Source organism: Gadus chalcogrammus, chromosome 18 (assembly GCF_026213295.1).
Source record: "Gadus chalcogrammus isolate NIFS_2021 chromosome 18, NIFS_Gcha_1.0, whole genome shotgun sequence".
In the NCBI taxonomy this organism is placed as follows: Eukaryota; Metazoa; Chordata; class Actinopteri; order Gadiformes; family Gadidae; genus Gadus; species Gadus chalcogrammus.
In genome coordinates, this window is record NC_079429.1 from 9,947,507 (window position 1) to 9,967,004 (window position 19,498).

At 43.2% G+C, this 19,498-nt stretch overlaps 1 protein-coding gene across 1 annotated transcript; it reads left to right on the forward strand.

Annotated features, from left to right (window-relative positions):
- The first annotated feature begins 417 nt into the window (after window positions 1-417).
- Window positions 418-19,485, forward strand: LOC130371819 (transient receptor potential cation channel subfamily V member 1-like). The gene is made up of 19 exons (XM_056577685.1): window positions 418-431; window positions 1,240-1,342; window positions 1,887-2,066; window positions 3,480-3,531; window positions 6,685-7,129; window positions 7,674-7,801; window positions 8,041-8,193; window positions 8,374-8,514; window positions 9,031-9,323; window positions 11,546-11,725; window positions 12,212-12,361; window positions 12,679-12,768; window positions 13,049-13,119; window positions 13,434-13,614; window positions 14,277-14,343; window positions 14,771-14,933; window positions 15,229-15,373; window positions 16,490-16,620; window positions 19,359-19,485. The coding sequence occupies exons 1-19, from the start codon at window positions 418-420 to the stop codon at window positions 19,483-19,485; spliced, it is 2,814 nt and encodes a 937-aa protein (XP_056433660.1).
- The last annotated feature ends 13 nt before the right edge of the window (window positions 19,486-19,498 follow it).

Genomic DNA, 19,498 nt, shown 5'->3' on the forward strand with positions numbered 1-19,498 from the left:
CACACACACACACACATTGGACACACACACACACACACACACACACACACACACACACACACACACACATACACACACACACGCACAAACACACACACACACACACACACACACACACACACACACACACACACACACACACACACACACACACACACACACACACACACATACACACACACAAATACACACACACATTTGGCCACATAACAGACACAAATACACACACACACTGGAAGAACACACACTCACAAACATACATGCTGGCTTTCCTCTGGCTTTCCTCTTCCTCCTATTCCTCTCCTTCTTACCGGCAGCACAAGATACTTTAATGGACCAACGATTGATGGGCGCACTCCTTAACGCACACCGTCACAACGCAAATAAATAAATAAACGGACAGGATGATAGGGCACAATGCTGTTCACACGGTCAGACCAGAGTTTGTCGAGAGAGGAAGAAAGAATGAGTGGATATATATGTGGAGTTTCATAGCCCAGTGTGGAAGTTCTGCGAAGATAAAGATAAAAACAGGTAAGAAGAATATTTACTCAACAATTATACATTATGACTAGTGTTCAAAAAAATAACTCCTTTAAATATTTTATATGCATTATTGCTATTAACGTTACAATTGTTAGTTGTATTCCCATAAGATACATCCCAGATATTTTCAAAAGGCTAACTTGTTTCTCTGCCGTACATGCCGTATGTATGTCTGCCGTATCCTGGATACAGTCGGTATCAGAAAGGCTTTGAATGACTTTATCAATCAAGTGGGAACGACCCAGCATTACACCAAATGAACTAATCAGGCACCAGGGACAACCTTCTGGAGACTGGATGGGTGGGGGGGGATTCTCTCCCGGATTCGTACCCCACGGGATTGGGCTGATGGACTGACAAAGTAAATTATTTTTGCCTTCAAGCCCTGAAAAATAATGAAGTGTTCAGTAAGTGAAGCAATTCAAATCAAATTAAAATGTGGTGTTTCAATTAAAATAATTGATTCATTTGATTAATAATTCAGTATTTCCAGCTCGGATTCGTAAAGTACATCTTCTCCAATTTTATTAAGCAAATGCACAATTGAACAACTGTTAATTGTAGGTCAGTGATTGAGTAATTATTATCATTAATGTTGTGCTTAAGGGAAAGGTCCTAATAAAAGATGTCCTTATACTGTACAGTTTATATACTTAATAAACGGTTTGAACTCCATAAAAACCTCACCCGTAGGACATATTATGTGAAGAAGCTGGTGGAGAAGGGAGCAGACCTCCGTGCCAAAGCCTGTGGAAGAATGTTCCAGCCAGACAGCTCTGATCCAGCTTCTACTTTGGTGAGAGCATTACTTTGACATTAGATTATACATCATAACAACGTTTCAGTAACAGTATAGCGTGATGCTGCAGTGAGATCTGTGCATGATCCATGTGTGTGAAATGATTCGGGTCATTATTATGTATTTACTATCATAAAAACAACTGTTGTTTAGTACTTTTTTATTCAGGATTGTGACAAGGTTATACAGGTTCATTGACGCATTGACAGCTGTGTATTACGACCAGCCGTGATACTTTTGGTTGAAAAGTTCCCTTTTGTAATGGTAATGGAATACGTTTGAATGAGAATGTCTTCTCAAGGCAAAGTAAACACTCCACAAATCTAAAGGAAAGGTGTTCCTTGTGAAGGAACACAGAAGAAGGTTCCCTCGGTTTTGGGATGGTTAAAACATATGCCGACGGATGTGGCAGATATAGAACGGTAGCAAAAAAACAAAGCGGAAACAAAGGTTATCTAAGATGACTGTACCGTGGTCTGCTCTGGTTCCCTTGCAAACTCTGTCGGATGGAGACGTCTGTCTCCCTCTCTGTCCAACACAGCTGTTGAAGCACCTTCTTCAAAGGGAGTTCAAGAACAAGGACACAAAGCACCTGTCCCGCAAGATGACTGAGTGGGCGTATGGACCCATCAGCTGCTCCCTGTACGATCTGGAGGCCCTGGAAACCTACGGGGACAAAGGGTCCATCCTGGAACTGATGGTCTACGGCAGCAACAACCCTGTGAGTTGTAGGATCTACCTTCAGAGTAGATCACAGTATCTATTTCTCCAAGTTTGTTTTTTTGTATTGAACCAGTTCATACTGAATGATTATAGCATTCAGCGATGAATCCATAGTTGTCAAACTATTACAGATGTGTTATTTGTGAAAGAGAAATGAAAGAGGAGAGTCAAAAAATACATCCAGCAAGCCTCAATATGTGAGTTTGTGTGTGTGCACTGTTAACACATTTGATTGAAGCCTAGGGGAGTAAGAACCGGTCAACAAAGACAGTTTCAATGGCAGACTGGTGATGCTAGAAGCCTAGAAAAGTATGTGTGAGTGTGGGTAGCTAGTCCCCTCTTAGTGCATGTGTGTTTGTGTTCAAGGGGTTAACAGACGGCTGTGTGTGTGTTCATATGTGACAGTGGTTTACAGAGCTGAGCAGCCTCACTGCGTATCAATGACGACATGAGAGCCTAACACATAAAGGAATGTGTTCCTGCAGGAAATGTATTTTCTAGTTTAGCATTGAGCTACTGCCCTCTAGAGGACAAACAGCTGCCTCTAGACGTGGAATGAAACCATGGATGAATATAAAGTGACTTGCTTTTGCAAAAGGGTCGAAGAATTAACCAATTAGGAAGGTGATACCAAACAAGCTATTCAGTTCAGTACTTGACCCCATGTGACATAGAAAAGGGGCAGAATGTGCAAACTTGAGGGTAGCTTTTAGAATAAAAAATATAATCAAATAATGATTATATTTATATATATTTGAGATTTCTTGTTTTAAAATAAAAAAATGTATTCATTTATTCTAGCATCCTAGAGTCCTAGTTCTGGTCTGTGCTCAGCTTGTTCTTGCAGCAGCGGAGATTCGACTGATTAGAGAAGTCACGCTCAACTGGCCGGCAGCACATTCTGCAGGTGCTGCTCGCTCCTGGCTGCTGCCACAAATTCTGACGTCAGTTTGACACCACGCTCGGCGCAGTCATGGAACATTTTTATGCAACGTACATTGACCACAACCGCTTGGAATGGTAGCCCAGTCCTCTACATCGTGTGAGAGAAATGCTGGATCAATATGCAGCTGGTGCATGCTGAACCAGCAGTCTGGGATGGTGAGGTTGGCCAGGCTCTTGGCCAACTTCCGAACCTTCGGTACCGCTGCCGTGTGGTGGAAGAGCCCTGGGTGCTGCTTCATCAAGGTGAACGTGAGAGTATAAAGCAGCTTGGCCATCCATCGTACCCTGTATGCTGAACCACAGTCTAGGTTGGTGCGGTACGCCAAACTGGTGTTCGGCAAAAGGGAAGAAACTTCTGGTAGATCGACTGGCTTGTGCTCCAAGATGTCAGGTACCAGAGGTGCCTCCCCAATGCCTTAATCGCAGACTCTTCGATTCCCTTGTCAACTGACTTGTATGCGTAAAGGTGGCGGTAGATTGTGAGGTCATTCCATCTGGCATCTACTGCTGTGTCACAGGTCAGCCACCACGTGGTGTCGGTATGTGTGATGAAGTTGGCAAACTTCTTTGCACCAGGAATGTAGCAGCTAACCCTTGTGGAACCAAGGTCGATTTGTCCCGCAGACTTGTAAACAGGGTAACCTCTGAGCGTGAACTCTCCTCCTTAAGGTTAGTGAAAATGTAGCTGAGGAGCACCTCATCAAAGGGAATGGTCGTGCACACATCCAAGACACCTCCTACACTCAATTGCACATTCATCAGAGGACAACCAGTTGAACTAGTCAACGGCTTTAAATACCTAGGGCTCACCATAGATAACAAACTCAACTTCAACAAACATGTCATTACCACACACAAACGTGAACATCACAGGCTTTATGTCATACACAAACTGAAATCACTGTCTGTGGACCCCCAGCTCCTCTTACTCCTCTACAAAAGCATCATCCAACCCATCCTTATGTACTGTTCCCCCTGCTTCTTCACCCTGCTCACTGTCACCAGCATCTTATCTGTGTGCCTCACAGTGTTGCTACACTGTGTTGTGTATTTTCAAATGTATGCTGCCCTGAAACCGTTCTCCAATGTCGGGAGGTCGCAGTCATGTCCTGCAGCTCCTTGGAAAAGCTTCACCTTGGATGGCAGCTTGGCATCAAACGCTCAAAACTTGGTCACTCTGTCGCCCTTCATGTCAGCCAGCAAAGCAATGTTCTTCTTCTTTTTTTTTCTTCCAACGCTATTCTGCGTTATCCAGTCTGTTCTCCATTGCGTCCACCTGTCCAGCTCGAGCCTAACTGGAGCACCTGGCTTGCAGAATGCGCCACAGCCAAGCAACGACCAGGCTGCGGCTGCAAGGGTCGGAGCCTAAGTGCGAGGGCTGCACTTTGGGAGAGCTGGATACTGTGGCAGGAAATGAAGCTTTGTGGGAACAGAATGCCCGGAAATGTAAAGTGGTTTAACCATGAAAAAAACAAAAAAAAAATGATTAAAGAGCTGTGGTTTCTACAATCAGATGACAAACAACACTATATCTATATATATAAATATCTATATCTATATCTGTACCTATATATATATATAAATATATTTATATGACAAATATACTCTAGCATGCAGTAATATTTCTAAATTATAATAAGACAAACCATGCATAGGCCTACAAATATTAACATGGTCTAACTAAGAACAGCAAGATGATAGAAACTTGAGTAGCTAGCTACTTGAAATCCTAGTTCACTCATTTGTCACATCACGCATAGACTACTGCAACGCCCTCCTCACCGGACTCCCCACCAAACTCATCAACAGACTGCAGATCATTCAGAACTCAGCCGCCCGGATCATCACCCGCACCAAATCATCTGACCACATCACCCCTGTCCTCATTCAACTTCACTGGCTCCCAGTACACTACCGCATCCAATACAAAACCCTACTCCTCACCTACAAAGCTCTCCACAACCTAGCCCCCAGTTATCTCTGCGACCTCCTCCAAGAATACACTCCCTCCCGCTCCCTCCGCTCAACCTCTGCTGGACTACTATGTATCCCCACATCACGACTCACTTCAATGGGTGCCCGGTCATTCAGCTGTTCAGCACCCAGGCTCTGGAACTCCCTCCCCCCACACATAAAACAGTCAGACACCATTACAACCTTCAAGTCACAACTCAAAACTCACCTGTTCAAACTCGCACACAACGTCTAACTGATCACTGTTTTGTTTGTTTTTTTGTTTTGTTTTGTCTTGTTTTTGTTTTATTTATTTCTTATTGCTTATGTTTATTTATTTATTTATTTTTTCCACAATGTCTTGTTTTTTAAAAAATGTATGATGACTATATGCTCTGTAAGGTGACCTTGGGTGTTTTGAAAGGCGCCTCTAAATTAAATGTATTATTATTATTATTACTGTACTATCATTGTAAATAGGTGAGCTAATATATCATCCAGCTTTGAACATTTTGATTTATAAATTAATCAAGTACAGTGGTGCTCTCAGTAAACATGATAAACATAGTTTAGGGACATCAATATTCAGAATAGAGTACTTACTTGTTGGATCACAAGAGAGATACCTTCAATGGATGCTGGTAACCCCTTTTAGTCGTTAAAGTTTATGTGCCGTTGCACCTCTAGATCACCACGCAGCAAAAATATTTTGCATGTGTTGTAACAACATGAAATGGAACACTTTGAGCAACCAGCCAGATCAATATGCTAGAAATGTGTATTTTGATGCACCCTAACAGACGGGCGTGTGTGTGTGTGTTCGTGTGTGTGTGTGTGTGTGTGTGTGTGTGTGTGTGTGTGTGTGTGTGTGTGTGTGTGTGTGTGTGTGTGTGTGTGTGTGTGTGTGTGTGTGTGTGTGTGTGTGTTTGCACCCACATACTGGGTGCAAAAACACACACACACACACACATTGGCCACACAAAACACACACACACACACACACACACACACACACACACACACACACACACACACACACACACACACACACACACACACACACACACACACACACACACACACACACACACACACACACACACACACACACACACACACACACACACACACACACACACACACACACACACACACACACACACACCCCTCCTAACCAGCAGCACAAAACACTCTTTAATGGACTAACGATTGATGAGCACACCCCCCAACACAAGCAGATAAATAAATGGACTGACAGAGGATGATAGGGCACAATGCTGTTGGTTTTATATGTGGAGTCTTGTAGCCCAGCGTTGAAGTTCTGAGAAGATAAAAATATAAACAGGTAAGAAGAATATTTAATATGCTATTATAAATTATAGATAATATTATGTAACTGTACTGCATATTTATAATTTTTTGTAGTACTCAGAACTGCAAGGAAGAACTGCTTTGATATATTTTCTATTCATACTCACTCCTTGATTAATAATGTATTATTGTTATTAACATAATAATAATTAGTAGTCTTCAAATAAGATTCATCCCATATACTTACAAAAGGCTAACTTGTTCCTCATGTTTGTCTGCTGTATCCTGGATACAGGCGGTATCACAACGACTTTTTAGACTTCATCAATCCAGTGGGAACGACCACAAAAGACGATTTGTGACATGTGAGACAACATCTTCTTGTCTTCTGTGTTGTTTCCCGCCAGTATTACACAAAATGAACCAATCAGGTACCAGCGACAACCTTCTGGGGTCTGAGGGGGGTGCTCCTCCGGAGGTCCATCTCCCAGACTCGGACCCAGGGGGGGCTGCCCCCCCAGAGAGGGCCGCTGCGGGCTCCAGATGGGGGGTCGTGGGGCCCGCTGCAGAGGAGGAGATCACGGGGGACCCGAGCAGCTCTCCGGAGAGCTCCAGACAGGAGGACCTGGTCCCAGACCCTGAGGTGGAGCAGAAGGAGCTGGACGACCAGCGGGCCGAGGTGAGGGCGCGGGTGCGGAGGCGGTGGCAGATGCAGTGGCAGAAGCAGAGGACGGCCTCCATCCTGTCCTCCCTGACCATGGATTGCATGCGGACCGCCAAGTCCCCCACGGACTCTGACAACCAGGAGCAGCTGGAGTCCAGATGGAGAAACTTCCACCCAGATGCTCTCTCGTAAGAACGGCAGAACCTGTTGAACCTCACTCATAGGTTATCACGATGATTAGACACAGGTATCATACATGTGGAAAAGAGCAGACTGACTACTATAGAGTGCAGACTGTTGATTAATTGATTGATTGGAAGGTGAATTGAATACCGGATGCGTCCATCGATTAGAATAAGGATTCATTGATTACTTAATTTATTGCTTGCCGATACAACTGTATTTATAGATGGATTCATCTATAGATTAATTGTTAATTGTGCCATTCTGACAGGATTGATTGAAACATGAATTGAAACATTGATTAGTTGATCAATTATATATGTTAATTATTATATGTATTAATTTAGATTTGTTAGTTTTGATAGACAGATTATTAATTCTTAGAAGAGGAAGTAGAAGCCTCAATAAATATGATTTTCCTATTTGTCAACAAGTATGTCGGACAAACAGGCAAACACATCTCAAAGCAGAAACAAGCACACAATGCACAACCCTACATATACACAATGCAATAATAATTGTTTGATGGATTGACTGACTTTTTAATAGTGCTGAAGTCACGGAAAGCTTTGACATCGACAAGCTGTTTGAAATTGTGGCCAGCGGCGATGTTGAAAGGCTGCATGGACTGAAGGACTACTTGTATAAGACCATGAAACCACTCTCTCACTCCGTGTGTAAGTAGACCAAAGACAACCCTTTTATATCAACTTTTCGTTCAGTCGATTTAAAACTCTGAAAGAACTGAGTGGATGGCATTCTTTAGTATTAATGTTTGAATTTATCAATTGATTTGTTTATTAAGGTTATGTAATATAAAACAAAATTAATAGTCACAAGTTTCTACACATTATAACTGGGATGTAAGAACATTGAATCTTGAAAGTACCGTGAAATACTTCCCTTGAATCCTCAGATCAGTCCCATGGGAAGACAGCCCTGATGAAGGCTCTGCTGAACGTGAGCAGTGGGGAGAATGAGATGGTGGACTGCCTGCTGAACATTGCAGAGGACATGGGAGACATCGAGATGTTTATCAACTCATCCTACACCAGCGACTTCTACAAAGGTTAATAAATCTATTTGAATAAAGTGTAATTCAATTCAGCAATTCAGATCAAGTTAAAAAGTGTTTTGATGATTATTAATGATTCATGTGATACACAATCCAGTATTTCCCATCTTGGAACAATAATGTACAGTTTATACTTCCTAAACGGTTGGAACTCCGCAAAAACCTCACCTGTAGGACAAACGGCTCTCCACATTGCCATCGAGAGAAGGAACATGTATTATGTGAAGAAGCTGGTGGAGAAGGGAGCAGACCTCGGCGCCAAAGCCTGTGGAAGAATGTTCCAGCCAGACAGCTCTGATCCCAGCTTCTACTTTGGTGAGAGCGTGAATTTGCTAATAGATTATACATCGTAATATTGTTTCATTAACATTATTGTGTGATGCTACAGAGAGATCAGTGTATGATCCATGTGTGTAAAATGATTTGGTTTATTATTATTATATTATTATTATATTATTAAAAACTATGAAAGTGCAACACGATCAGAGGCAGGAAATGTCACTTACCATTGTTTAAGACGTGTTCATGTCGCCGACTAGCAGCTGCTCTTATCCGAGAGGCTGAGATTATTATCAATATTGGAGAAACAATGCAGAACGCTCAAGTTTCTAATCGGGACAGAGTGCATCGTAGCCAAAATAATAATATTACATTTTGTAAACTTTTTTAGGTTGATACCAGTTTGGTTCTCACAAAGTGTAGGTCTCAAGGGTAGCTACAATTTCTAAATTGGTCAAAAGGGGTGAGTTTGACGTAAAAGACGAGCTACTACCACCTAAAAACCTCCTCAAAACAACAACAACACGTTGCCAGCGACTGCCTCCCCTACAGGGGAGCTGCCTCTGTCCCTGGCTGCCTGCACCAACCAACCTGAGCTGGTGGACCTCCTGCTGGGCGCGTCGGCCAGCGTCGTGGAGCAGGACTCCCATGGCAACACGGTGCTGCACGCCCTGGTGATGGTGGCGGATGACGACAGCCAGGACAACACCAGGTTCATCACGGCCATGTATGACCACATCCTGCTCGCCACCGCCAAGGTCAACTCGGACTGGAGGTTGGAGTCCATACATAACAAGGAGGGGCTGACCCCCCTGAAGCTGGCTGCCAAGACGGGCAAGGTGGAGGTAAAGAGGATCAACACTTTTATTGCAAATATAATCTGGGTACAAAAAGTATACAATGCTGGCATCGTTTGAACAGAGAAGTTTTGATGCTACTTAGTACTGTAGCAAGTCGTTGTGTATTAATATGTAACGGTAACAGTTCAGACCTATACACTTACCAGTGGTGCAAATAACGTACACCTATTATACGTATACTAAAACACTACACTACTACTGAGTATTTGATATTAAGTGTATATATTTGAAGTGAACTAAAGTACAACTTAAAACTTACTTCGAATAAAGTACTCTTCATGTAAGTGTACTTCAAAACACTTTTGGCAAAATAGATTTAAGTTAGTACACTAACACTTAACCACTGTAAGTATTTGCAATTTAGTATACCTTTTCTATGTACACTGAAATACAGCTTAAAATGAACTAACATTAAAGTTAACTTTCTGTAAGTATACTTAAAGGCACTTCTAATGAAGGGAAATTGAGATACATTTTTATAAAGCAGTGTATTACAAAGGACTTGAAAATAATTAAAGTGCACTCAATTACCACTATAAGTATTTGGAATTTAGTATACTTTTTCAAAGTACACTTACATACAATTTACAATACACTCGAAACAGTGCACTTAAAGGAGACATATTATGGCGTTTTCACAGCAATTAAACATAGTATTTGAGTTCCAGAAAACATGTTTTTGAAGCTGTATGCTGGATATAGCTTTTAGGAAAAACAATCTCACCTACCGCTACTCCCCTCTGTTTCAGTCCCTTCAGAATGCGCTGTTTCTGTTGTCTGTAGCTTTAATGCAAATGAGCTGCTGCCCATTGACCAATGAGCTGACAGACTGAACCACAGCATGGAGGAGAAGGGATTGTTGCCGTTTGCGGACTCCTGGATCTATCTAAGCTTCGGCGGCAGTCCAGCAGCAGAGAAAGGGATTGTACTCCCAGAGCTGCCGCCGAGTTCCCCCCGCCGGAGTTGCTCGTCCGCTGGTCCAAAAAATCTTAGCGGTGCTCTGATTGGAGGGGAGTGGGGAAGTGGGAGGTAATAATCAACTGTGCCCCCTTCTTACGTAGGAGGGGGTGCCGAGACTGACTCGTTTGGTGTAGGCGGGGTACTTTCAGAAATGCATATCTCACTCAAAAAATCATATACAGACTTTTTCACAGTATGCGTGTTGGAGCATCAGAGACCCAAAACAACACCCCAAATCCCAGGAAAAGTGTTGTTCTCATAATATGTCCCCTTTAACACTTTTTATAAGAACAATGCAGTACCATTTCTTTGAGTATACTGAAGTTAAACTTAAAGGAGAATTTCACCGGTGGAACCATGAATCTGTATTGAAAGTGGGTCATATATGTAGTCGAATAGTAACGTACATTTCTAATTTGGGGACTTCGTGACAGAGAAAATGCAGACAATGACTTTTTGGCGCTTGTGGATTGAAGACGACAACTCCCACAATGCCAATCAGCGTTCACTCCCTGAGGAACATAACATAACAGCCAATCAGCGTTCACTCCCTGCGGCATGTGATTGTTGCCGTTTGCGGACTCCCGTAGCTCTATATCTAAATAATATAATATATAGGTATCTATAAAACATGGCCAAAAGCTGTGTGAGCCTCCAGATGATATTATTAATTAAAGACTGCGTCTGGTACTCGGACGTCTCTGGTACTTCCACAATAAGTAAAGACTCATAGTGGGGGTTATCTCGGCCATAGTCCTGCACAGGTTTGGGTACACGACGGGTGACCCGCACAATTTGGATGAAATGGGTGAAAAATAATACTGTGTCGGATGAGGGAATGATGCAAGACCATACAAAAATATGACTGGGTTTCTAACGATAAAAAGCTTAATGCAAATGGGTGAAGCGTCCCTTTAATGATATCTACTGTGCAGTACACTTTTTAAAAGTATATGTTCAACATACTTACAACAAATAAGCACAAAAAGTTGAACTATGCCTCACCTGGAAAAGGAAACACTCCACAAATCAAAAGGAAAGGTGTTCCATGTGAAAGAACACAGAAGAGGGATCCCTCAGTCTTGGGATGGCTAAAACATGGGCAGACGGACATGGCAGGTATTGAACGGTAGAAAAAAAACTAAGCGGAAACAGAGGTTATATAAGACGATTTTAATGTCGCTGCTCTGGTTCCCTTGCACACTCTCTCGATTGGAGACGTCTGTCTCCCTCTCTGACCAACACAGCTGTTCAAATACCTCCTCCAAAGGGAGTTCAAGAACAAGGACACAAAGCACCTGTCCCGCAAGTTCACAGAGTGGGCGTATGGACCCATCAGCTGCTCCCTGTACGATCTGGAGGCCCTGGACACCTACGGGGACAAAGGGTCCATCCTGGAACTGGTGGTCTACGGCAGCGACAACCCTGTGAGTTGAAAGGTCTCTCTTGATGAGATGCTTGACAATATGACTACTTCTTCTACTGCTTGGATCTTTATCAAAGGGCTTCACATGTCTTGTTGGAGCATGTTGACGATTGGTGCAGTTGAGCAGGTGCATGAATAAAATAGCACTGGGAGCTAAAGGGAACAAATGCGCTCCATTGCTGATTTGTTTTATGTTGATGTCTGCTCTGACTCCCTTTTGGGGAACTTGTTGTTGATTTGATTGATGGTTGATGTAGTAATAGTGGACGATATTGTCACATTTGACGTACAGGGTATTTGACTCTCAACCAAAAGCCTAGCAAGTCAATGTGAATTGATTTGGATGAAGGCGTTTGTTGAAAATAACATATAGAATGCCTATGTAATTATTTTCATTTCAAGGTAAAATATTTTGTGTGTGTGTGTGTGTGCTTGCATTTGCATGTATGTATGTATGTGTGTGTTTGCGTGCGTGTGTGTTCTGCAGAGGCGTCTGGACCTGCTGCAGGTGGAGCCTCTGTGTGGCCTGCTGAACGAGAAGTGGAACAAATTCGCAGGCCGTCTCTTCCTGCTCCACTTCCTGGTCTACCTGGTCTACCTCGGGGCCTTCACCACCGTCGCCTACGTGATAACCTCTGTGAGGATAAGAACTGTGTTCTTAGGGTCCTTGTAATCTGACAGCCATATTAGACTCAGAAATTGTACTCCATTGGTGAATTATTTGGAGTACAAAAGTGGCTAAATTGGAGTGCTGTGTAAAGGTCAGAAGACCTTGCAGACTTTTTCAGATAATGATGCGTTTGTTCAGAATAAATTCACACAATAAAGAGATTATATATTCAAATGTATTGCAAAACATTCATAAATTATTCAATAAATACATCTCATAGAAATACATCTGTAGAATTGCTTCTGAGTAGTTAAACATCTCTGTTGATACTTTCTGTCCTGCAGCCAAGTTTCCTAACGGAGAACGTGTATGACGCGTTCCCTTTCCTCGTTCTGATTACAGTCATAGCATCACTTTACTTCTTCCTCCGAGGGGTGAGTAAAGGAATGATTTGACTCTGATTTCAATTGAGTATTTATTCAGGAAGGGAATGGCATTCTAGTAGCTAGTTTTACTCCCAGCAAAAAGGAACTGGGGTGATGTCGGCATGATACCTGTAGGCACCCATGAGATGCCTCAACTCTACCTGCTCCTTAGTGAACTGTATGTGAATTATCTTTGGATGAAAACACATGCTTAGCCTAAGCATTTGCGTTTGTTATAAGCTTACAACGATTATAAAATGTGAACAGGTTTTTGGTTTTCTATTTGTAGATCCTTGACTTGATGAGAAAGCGTCCAAAACTAAGCACATTCATGGTAGATGGCTACTATGATGTCTTGTTGTAAGTTCATTCCTATTTGGTTTATTTGTTGACATGGTAATGTTACATAATTGCAATAGTACTATTATTTTCAAAAGACAAAACTCTTGCACTTTGGCTCCCACATTTTGGGAACATATTTATTGAATACTAAATTGATGAATTAATATTGAAATTATGAAAATTCATAATGACAATGCATGTATTTGTGTGCGTGTGTGTGTGTTTGTGTGTGTGTGTGTGTGTGTGTGTGTGTGTTTGTGTGTGTGTGTGTGTATGTGTGTGTGTGTGTGTGTGTGTGTGTGTGTGTGTGTGTGCCCATGTTTTTGCTGCAGCTCAACTCAGGGTGTTCTTTTCCTGTTGTCGTTGACTCTGGCCCGGCTTAAAATTCCTTTTGACCGCCGCCTAGAGTACCTTAGCTTCCTGATTCTCAGCTTGGTGTTGGGCTGGGTCAACCTTCTCTACTTCGGCAGGGGCCTGAAACGCATAGGCGTCTACAGCGTGATGATACAGAAGGTACTCTCTAGATAGGAGGATGACGAACATATATATGGGTGTATGTGCCATGATGCAAACACAGCCAATACCTGCCACTACTGCTGCTACAGTGGCAGTTAGGCAGGTTTAGGCTCTCATAATTCACAATACATCACTGTTTGTGCATATGGCTGTTTGTGTAAAGGGAACAAAGACATTGCTAGATTATTAACCTTTCACAGTGTTTATAATTGAACCTCAAACTTAAAGCCAGGCATAAAGTATTAATCTATGTTCACATGATTAAAATCCCTTTTGGAATGATCATATAAAACATTGCATCAAATTGTAGTGTGTGTTAGATTTGGACCCAGAGATCTATGACTCCAACCACTGAATCTCATCCCAAGATTAGTTGAACGTTGGGGCATTAGTGATTCCTGGTAGCCACTGTGAATAAATCAGGAACACAAGGAGAAGGCAAGCTACTCACATTGTCTGTGGAACAAAGCACCACAGCTGAGTGTGTTATTAAAAACGTTAGGCAGCTCATAAAAGCAAAAAAAACATCAATCTCAAATGAAAAAGGTTTCAAAGCGCCGAAACAAGGGCAAAACCTTGTGCAGGACTCATAAGTGTCATTGGTTGTCATGGTTTCTGTCATGCAACACCTCATACCTTCTCTCTGTCTCCTCCACGAGGTCATCACTGGTGACATCATCCCCTTCTTCCTCATCTACGTCATCTTCCTCTCTGGCTTCTCCGCAGGTTCAGTTTCCATTGTATCTCAGTATTTCAAAACAAGTATTTCAAAACAATTATGCCAAAAATATGATTTTATATATATACAGTATATATATATATACTGTATATTTATATGGATAACTGCTGATAGCATCAGAGTGAGGAAGTAGCGGCTCAATATGACAATCATCTTTAATAATTCAACGTACAGGGATGCCAAATTGCATATAGTGCAGCTATGACAGTCTCTACATCAACAATGATTTAATCCAAGGTTAGGAAAGAAGGCACCTCAGCGCTCCAACCAGGTAGTCAATACAGACACAGAACATCTCACATTCGAGAACCAAACCCAACAAGCTAAAACCCACCAAAACACACAGGTGAGTTGAGAGCCTGTGCAGCAGTGATGTGATGGATGCTCTCCTCCTCTGCCCCTGTCCCTCCCCAGCCATAGTCACCATGCTCACAGACCAGCCCAAGTGGACGGGGACCGGGAACAAGGCTCTGCGCTGCGAGTCCTGCAGAGGGCTGGACATCAAGGCCATCTCCTACACCGCCCTTGAGCTCTTCAAGCTCAGCGTCGGGATTGGAAAACTTGGCATAAAAAAGAAGTAGAACATTAACATCTGATGCCTTCAAAACAACTTTATTTTCACCCTATAGAATTTTCACCCTAATATCTGCTGTGATTGCTAGACACAACGGCTGATATGTATCTCTATCTATATATTGTTCTTCAATACAGTATTACACTTTCAATCCCCCTTTATTGAGACCATCCCTCAGCCTACATGCTCCACTGCTGTTGGTCCCCACTTCTGGGTCCATGGTTTGGGAGAAGCAACAGCCTAAAGAGAACCACCACAGCAACTCTAATAACCATCCTGTTTCCTATTACTGCTCCAGCTATGAAAACAAGGAGTTGCTGTACCTGCTGCTGATTGGCTACATTGTGCTCACCTACGTCCTGCTGATGAACATGCTCATCGCCCTGATGAGTCACACGGTGGAGGCAACCGCCAAGGAGAACACCCGCATCTGGAAGCTACAGGTGGGTCCAAAATGAACACATGCCACAAGTTAATGGCGGATAGATTTGACCACCAAACTGCAACCTGACCCCCAAACTGCATACCCTGGCCCTCACTGGTTTGTGTGTGTGTGTGTGTGTGTGTGTGTGTGTGTGTGTGTGTGTGTGTGTGTGTGTGTGTGTGTGTGTGTGTGTGTGTGTGTGTGTGTGTGTGTGTGTGTGTGTGCTCTGTCCTGTGTGTGTGTGCTCTGTCCTGTGTGTGTGTGTGTGTGTGCTCTGTCCTGTGTGTGTGTGTGTGTGTGCTCTGTCCTGTGTGTGTGTGTGTGTGTGTGTGTGTGTGTGTGTGTGTGTGTGTGTGTGTGTGTGTGTGTGTGTGTGTGTGTGTGTGTGTGTTTGTGCTCTGTCCTGTGTGTCTGTGTGTGTGCTCTGTCCTGTATGTGTGTGTGTGCTCTGTCATGTGTGTGTGTGTGTGTGTGTGTGTGTGTGTGTGCTCTGTCCTGTGTGTGTGTGTGTGTGTGTGTGCTGTCCTGTGTCTGTGTGTGTGCTCTGTCCTGTGTGTGTGTGTGTGTGTGTGCTGTCCTGTGTCTGTGTGTGTGCTCTGTCCTGTGTGTGTGTGTGTGTGTGTGTGTGTGTGTGTGTGTGTGTGTGTGTGTGTGTGTGCTCTGTCCTGTGTGTGTGTGCTCTGTCCTGTGTGTGTGTGTGTGCTCTGTCCTGTGTGTGTGTGTGTGTGTGTGTGTGTGCTCTGTCCTGTGTGTGTGTGTGTGTGTGCTCTGTCCTGTGTGTGTGTGTGTGTGCTCTGTCCTGTGTGTGTGTGTGTGTGCTCTGTCCTGTGTGTGTGTCTGTGTGCTCTGTCCTGTGTGTGTGTGTGTGTGTGTGTGTGTGTGTGTGTGTGTGTGTGTGTGTGCTCTGTCCTGTGTGTGTGTGTGTGTGTGTGTGCTCTGTCCTGTGTGTGTGTGTGTGTGTGTGTGTGAGTGTGTGTGTGTGCTCTGTCCTGTGTGTGTGTGTGCTCTGTCCTGTGTGTGTGTGTGTGTGTGTGTGTGTGTGTGTGTGTGTGTGTGTGTGTGTGTGTGTGTGTGTGTGTGTGTGTGTGTGTGTGTGTGTGTGTGTGTGCTCTGTCCTGTGTGTGTGGGAGACCAGAGAGCCATCACCACGCTGGACCTGGAGTGGAGCCTCCCTCGGTGTGTGAGGAGCAGGCTACGGTCCGGGGTGGAGAAGGACCTGTCTGGGGGCGGCATGGCCAACGAACAGGGCCGGCGCTGGTGCTTCAGGTGAGGTCCTGTCTCTCTCTCACACACAAACGCACACACACGCACACATTCCTTAACACCAGAGGTTCCCAACATGTGAGCCATGCAGTGGCATGGGGTTCCTACTTAAGTTGGGGTGGCCCCTGAAAAAACGACCAGACACTATCGGCCACTGCTTGGAAATGAAGACTTCATGGTCATCCTCCTCTCCGTCCAGCCCTCCAGGCTGTGGAGCTCCAGCCCCACCACAGAGCTGGCCTTCCTCACCAGCTTCTTTACTCTGCTTGCATCGTCAGCCCTGGTGCCGCCTCTCACGCACATCTCGAGAACATCTTGTGAAGAACCGTGGACTATAACACAGACTGACAGCACGTCTGTAATAGAAGAACCGTGGACTATAACACAGACTGACAGAACGTCTGTAATAGAAGAACAGTGGACTATAACACAGACTGACAGAACGTCTGTAATAGAAGAACAGTGGACTATAACACAGACTGACAGAACGTCTGTAATAGAAGAACAGTGGACTATAACACAGACTGACAGAACGTCTGTAATAGAAGAACAGTGGACTATAACACAGACTGACAGAACGTCTGTAATAGAAGAACAGTGGACTATAACACAGACTGACAGAACGTCTGTAATAGAAGAACAGTGGACTATAACACAGACTGACAGAACGTCTGTAATAGATGTTATACACATTGAAAGATCACATTGAAGAAATGACACATAATATGCAAAATATCGATAACTATATATGTATTGAAACTGCATGAATGATAATTATATATATATATTTATACAACGGGGAACCTAAATCCAGCGATCTGATTGGTTCCCAACTGTTGTATAATGAGCGTGTACATAACTGCTATGACGCCCGATCATTTTGTGAAAGTTTGCATATCACTCCGCGCCTGGAAGTAGAAACAGTTACAAAGTAAAACATATGTTGGATGATGGAGAGCGTGTAAATGTTGTTACTCCGGGAGTGAGCAAGGCGATAGAGAGACTAACGAAAGCTTAGGCACACGGCGAGTGAACTGCTCCATAGGATAAATTGCCGGCGAACCGCTCTATCGGAGCCTTCTCTCAGAGGGACGCTAAAGTGTGCTGCATAGCGACCGTCGATGCATAGCGGCAGCCAGGAGGGACTACTTTTTTGTATTCTTTAATTAAACGGCTATTTTGACTTTCTGGGTTTCTTTTTAAATGTAGTGTGTCTGTGACTTTCGTTTTGCCATAATAGTAACCGTTGTATAAAAGCAATAGATCACTTCAGTCAGTGGCATGTGCTCATTATACCACTGTGAAGGGGGTCGCCGGCCCTCCGCTGCGCGTCGGGGCCGGACAACGCCCCTTAACAGTGGTATAATGAGCACATGCCACAGCCTGGCGTGATCTGTTGCTTAAATATATATATATATATATATATATATATATATAAAAAAGCAGGCTGTCATTCAATCATACAGTTAAAATTAATAAAAAAAATTGTTACTTTAAAATTGAGTAATTTAAAGGGTAAAAAAAAACTAATGTGTGGAAGATTACATTATCCCTGCATCGAAAATATTTTCGATGCAAAAATATGTATCAAAAAACAACCAATCGCTGTGGTTGATACACGAACACGTTTAACCGTAAAAGTTTTTAAATTATAACTATGAGGCTCGAAACATTATGGGAAACTTTGAATATCGAAACCAACATAGATATATTTTTTGAACTACAAGCAAGCCTATGAGCCATCAAAAACACATGTTGAACGGACTTTTAGATTTCCAAAGATGTATGATCACACTTTCAATGTGCCACATAACCATATTAGGAACTAGCCCACTGTCATGAGGTGGGCTAGAACGCTCCCTCCCATCCCGGGAGGGAGCGTTCCCTCTTCTGTGTTCCTTCTCCAAGTTTCTTTCATGATAATTGGAGTCGTTTCTGCAAACTTATAGGTTAATGGTCCCATTGCATGCTACTTTATGGATGCTTATATATAGGTGTTAGTGGGCCCTCAATACAGTATTTGAAGACGTTCAAGAAATTCAGCCTTGGTGCAGAATTACTACTATGAGCCAGTCCCACAATGAGCTCCCCACAAACAAGTTTTTTTGGCGGTGTTGCCTCGTGGCGGTGGTGCCTCGGCAGCAGGCAGCGTAAGCAAATTCTCTGGGCGGGCAAGGTAGAGAAAGGGGAGGTAACTTGGCGACATATGGGGCCAAATTCGAAATCGGGGCATCTGAGCTTTCATTTTTCAAAGGCGGAGCAAGATACCTAGTGCTCTATTTATACCTAATGCCATTTCTAGCTACTGGGGGACCATAGGCAGGCTAGGGAAACTCATATTTATGTTAGAAAACCTCATAAAGTGACAATTTCATGCCAGTGGACCTTTTAGTTTATAAGCTAGGCTATGGATGTGCAGTGAAAGGTTGTTGGATTTGATATTCCCAACGTTGCATTGAGTGGCTAGTGAGGCACTACAATACAATACTGCAAGTTTTTTCCAGTTCACAATTTTTTTTTTTTTTACTATTTATATATATTTATGCATTTGCTTTTGTTTGTTTTTTTGATTCATTATCAATGTAATGCAAGTTCTTGAGCCATTGCTTAGCATTTTATTGTTAGCATCATATATGTCTTTATCCCCAAATAGGTTTGGCACCACTGATTTAGACATATATTACCAAGAGGGTTAACCCTAACCCTAACCTACTGATTATTTTCTATGATGGTGTCTAAAGAGTGGAGGAGGTGGACTGGAGCGAATGGAGGGTCAATCTGGGGAACATTAGGGAGGAGCCCATGTATACACCGAAAATACCAACAGCACCATCAGCTTCCAAGGAAACAAGTAAGAGGACTGGGTAACATTTGACATGAC